The sequence below is a fragment of the Babylonia areolata genome, chromosome 28 (genome assembly GCF_041734735.1).
Source record: "Babylonia areolata isolate BAREFJ2019XMU chromosome 28, ASM4173473v1, whole genome shotgun sequence".
Lineage (NCBI taxonomy): Eukaryota > Metazoa > Mollusca > Gastropoda > Neogastropoda > Buccinidae > Babylonia > Babylonia areolata.
Genome location: NC_134903.1, coordinates 17,087,486 through 17,092,485, shown reverse-complemented (window position 1 = coordinate 17,092,485; position 5,000 = coordinate 17,087,486). Strand labels below are relative to the sequence as shown.

Here is a 5,000-nt window from a genome sequence, read left to right as displayed (position 1 = left end):
TGAAGGCTTCTCTGCACACTAAAAATGTTCATGGTAATACTCCGTTTTCTTAGTAAATTGTTCACTTTGATTATTATCGACACTTACATGAAATTAATCTGCACTTCACAAGCATTACTTTATGTAAATCAAGCTCTTACATATTCTGGGGGTTGTTTATGGAATCATATTCCTCAACGTCTAAAATTGAACTGAACTTTAGAAATTGTAAAGTAATCTTTCATTATTTCCTTGTTCATCTTTCAGTCCTTTAAGTAATTTTCCTGTAATTGTATTTAGATATTTTTTCAAATTTCACCCTCATTTCACCCTCATTTGCCAAGTTTCCCCCCAACCCTCCATTATTCTTATCTCCCTCCCACTTCTTCTAACCAATAATACTCAAATGTATTCATAAATACTTTAACAAAATGTCTTCAGTCACCGATATGAGTGACGGGACATTAAACAAAATTCCTCCTTCCTCTTTCCAAACTGGCAATCATTTATTCAGTCTGTTATGGACTATGCTTCCTACACTTTGGGATTCGGCAAGCAATAATCTGCTTACCACTGATAAGCATCCCACAAAAGAGCTGTTAAATCAACTGTTAACAAATCAACCTCTCTGACAGATTATGACAATAAACAAGCAGATATCCACCATCTCAAAGCTATACTTTTGTATAATGAAGGTTTCTTCTCAGCAACACTAAAAATTTCTATGGTAATGCTCCGTTTTCTTTAGTAAATATGTTCACTTTGATTATTATCGACACTTACATGAAATTACTCTCCACTTCACAAGCATTTCTTATGTAAATCAAGTCTTACCATATTCTGGGGGGTTGTTTTATGGAATCATATTCCTGAACATCTAGAAATAGAACTGAACTTTAGAAATTGTAAAGTAATCTTTCATTATTTCCCTGTTCATCTTTCAGAGTTGACACCACTATATCCAAGATACACTGATGATGATTCAGTATACATGAAACAGTTATACCTCTCTCTCTCTCTCTCTCTTCTCCTCTCCCTCTCTCTCTCTCTCTCCCTCACTCTCTCTCCTACCTGTTCCTGTATATGGAATATGACCTGTGGGTTGACTGTTTTAATTTTTTTCTCAAAGTGCGGGGCATAAAAAGAAGTATAAACCAAATTAGTACTGCCCAGTTTTACTCCCCTGATTTCCCCACAGACGGCCAGTTATCATGGGTTGAAAAAAAACATTCACCGAAAAAAAAGAAATGTTAGAAGTGAGGGTGGGGGGGTTGAAACGAGGGGTAGGATACCAGGAAAGTAACAGGAATAGGAATTAGAAAGAAATGCTATATTTTGTGTGCTTTGTATTATTTTGAAACAATACCATTTTCCTAAAATATTCTTCCTGCACACACACTCACACACATACACACACACACAATGTCTCAATGTGACATTAAAACATTTCACACACACACAGTACACACACACACAATGTTTCATCAATGTGACATTAAAACATTTCACACACACACCACACACACACACACACAAACACCACAAACAAACAAACAAACACATCACGCACAGATACAAGCACACAACACACACGCACACACAACACATGCACACACACCAATGTCAAGTGAAGTGACTGTATAAAAACCATGGTGACTAGTCACTCTGGAGATACTCAATGTGAAATTTAAACACAAGGTAGAGGCGAAGGTGAAGCTAGTAGTTTGCAGTCAGCCTTCATGAGCTGGTTTTTTTGTTGTTTTTTTCGTTTTTATCCCTTTTGGAAAAGAAAATTACCAATTTATAAGTCTCTCTTCAAACACCAGAATTGATTTCGATTATTTCCAACAGACAACAAACAGTACTTCAACATGTTTTCATCAAATTTTCTTTAAAACAAAAGTAGCGTTTCCACAGGGTTCTACTGGGTTCTATATAGTTTTCATTACATATCAACGATCTCCCATTATCTCTAGAAAATGCAGTGTGACATGTTTTGCTGATGATACTATTTTAGATACAAGTAACGCTGGTGCTCGACTGTTCATTTACCATGCAAGAAAATAACATTATTGTTAAATGGACACGTTTGAACCACGTGGCTTCTCCATCCCCTTAAAACTAAATTCATGATGATTAACCACATTATGATGTGTGTGTATCTATCCATGTATGTATGTATGTGTGTATATATATATATTATATATATATATAATATATATTTGTGTGTGGGTGTGTGGTCTGTGTGTGTGTGTGTGTGTGTGTGGTGTGTGAGTGTGTGGCATAGATAGATAGATATTTATGTATTCTATTTCTAGAATTGTAGTATTCATATATAAAAGATTTTTTTTTAAACAAACATATTCAAAGCAGGCTATAGATAAAACAGACACTAAGATAGAGACAGGTAGATCCCACACATACAGACAGAAACAGGCTGACAGAGAAATTGAGGGGTGGGGTGTGGGGGGTTGAAATTAGGGGAGGATACCAGGAAAATACACAAGAATAGGAATTAGAAAGAGATGCTATATTTTGTGTTCTTTGTATTAGTTTGAACCAATACTCACCTCATACACATCATAGTCATGTTCAGCCTGCACACACACACACACATACAATGTTCAGCAGTGGCGACATTTAGCACACACACGTGCGCGTGCTCACAAACACACACACACACACACACACACACACACCACACACACACACATTTTTTTTGGGGGGGCGGGGGGGGGGCAATAAATGTAGTGCTTATGTTGGCTACTGAAGCCAGCGCCTATACTCGGTCAGAGACCAAGCTGTATGCTCTTTGCAAACACAGAGTTCTTGACAACAGGCTGCCTGCCTGGGTTTGAGACGACTGACAGCTGCCTTCAGGCGCTTACCATCGGTTTTTCCTGTGTCATCCAGTCCAAGTGTCAAGTGAAGTGACTATATGAAAACCATGTGCCTAGTCAATCATGAGATACTCCATGTGAATTTAAACACAACGTACGGCGAAGGTGAAGCTAGTAGTTTGCAGTCAGCCTTACATGAGCTGTTTTTTCCTTTTCGAACGAAAATTACCGAATTATAATTCATCTCTTCAAACACCAGAATTGATTTAGTTTCTTTCCAACAGACAACAAAGAGTACCTTTCAACATGTGTCATCAAATAATCTTCAAAACAAAAGTAGTGTTCCACAGGGTTCAGTACTGAGTTCTATATTGTTTTCATTACATATCAACGATCTCCCATTATCTCTAGAAAATGCAGTGTGACATGTTTGCTGATGAATACTATTTTAGATACAAGTAACGCTGGTGCTCGGACTGTTCATTTTACCATGCAGAAAATAACATTCTTGTTAAATGGACACGTTTGAACCACGTGGCTCTCCATCCCATTAAAACTAAATTCATGATGATTACCACATTATGATGTGTGTGTATCTATGCATGTAGTAATGTATGTGTGCTTTGTATTATTTGAAACAATGCCATTTTCCTAAAATAATCTTCCTGCAACACACACACACACACACACACACACACACACACACACACACACATACAATGTTCATCAATGTGACATTAAAAAGTTTCACACACACACAGACACACACACACACACACACACCACACACACACACACACACACACACACACACACACACACACTGTTCATCAATGTGACATTAAAACATTTCTCACACACACACACATGCACGCACACACAAACACATGCACACGCGCGCGCGCGGCGCACACACACACACACACACATGCACGCACAGATACAAGCACACAACACACACGCACACACAAACACATGCACACACACACAAACACACACACACACACACACACACACACACACACACACACACACACACACACATTCACGCAAACACTTTTTTCTGGCAATAATTTTGTGTGCTTTGTATTATTTTGAAAACAAAAACTCACCATCTCCGGTACCTCCTGCACACACACACACACACACACACACACACACACACATACAATGTTCATCAATGTGACATTAAAACATTTCACACACACACACACATACACATACAATGTTCATCAATGTGACATTAAAACATTTCTCACACACACACACACACACACACACACACACACACACACACACACAAACACACACACACACACACACAATGTTCATCAATGTGACATTAAAACATTTCTCACACACACCCACACACACACACACACACACACACACACACACACACACACAGAGGAGATACTCCATGTGAATTTAAACACAACGTACGGCGAAGGTGAAGCTAGTAGTTTGCAGTCAGCCTTACATGAGCTGGTTTTTTTCCTTTTGGAAAAGAAAATTACCAATTTATAAATCTCTCTTCAAACACCAGAACTGATTTCGTTTCTTTCCAACAGACAACAAACAGTATCTTTCAACATGTTTTCATCAAATTTCTCTTTAAAACAAAATTAGCGTTCCACAGGGTTCAGTACTGGGTTCTATATTGTTTTCATTACATACATGTATCAACGATCTCTAGAAATGCAGTGTGACATGTTTGCTGATGATACTATTTTAGATACAAGTAACGCTGGTGCTCGGACTGTTCATTTTACCATGCAAGAAAATAACATTCTTGTTAAATGGACACGTTTGAACCACGTGGCTCTCCATCCCATTAAAACTAAATTCATGATGATTACCTCATGACAAAAAACAACAAACCCTTTCCAAGAATCTATCAGTCCTCTATATTGCTGAGAAAAAAATGTTAGTTATGATATCTTATGAATAATGATCGATAACAATCTACCTTGGTCTGAACACCTAAACGTTATGCCCAGAATCTTGCTTCTAAACTATATCAAGTCAGAAAAAATAATATCTTTTCAAACTTATCAGTTATTTCGCTTGTCAGTTTAACGACTTCTCTTTACGAAATCCTTTAAGTAATTTCCTGTAATTGTATTTAGATTTTTTTTTCAAATTTCACCCTCATTTCACCCTCATTTGCCAAGTTTCCTC

General features: G+C 37.5%; 1 protein-coding gene across 3 annotated transcripts in view; it reads right to left on the bottom strand.

Annotated features, from left to right (window-relative positions):
• Positions 1-5,000, bottom strand: part of LOC143302137 (uncharacterized) — an 88,284-nt gene that overhangs the window by 71,983 nt on the left and 11,301 nt on the right. For 2 of the 3 annotated variants that reach the window (XM_076616691.1, XM_076616692.1), the window contains exon 4: positions 2,550-2,576. In XM_076616691.1, the coding sequence (XP_076472806.1) occupies positions 2,550-2,576 (27 nt within the window). Of the gene's footprint in view, positions 1-2,549; positions 2,577-3,931; positions 3,947-5,000 lie in introns of all 3 variants that reach the window. The other variant, XM_076616693.1, reaches the window with a different exon arrangement.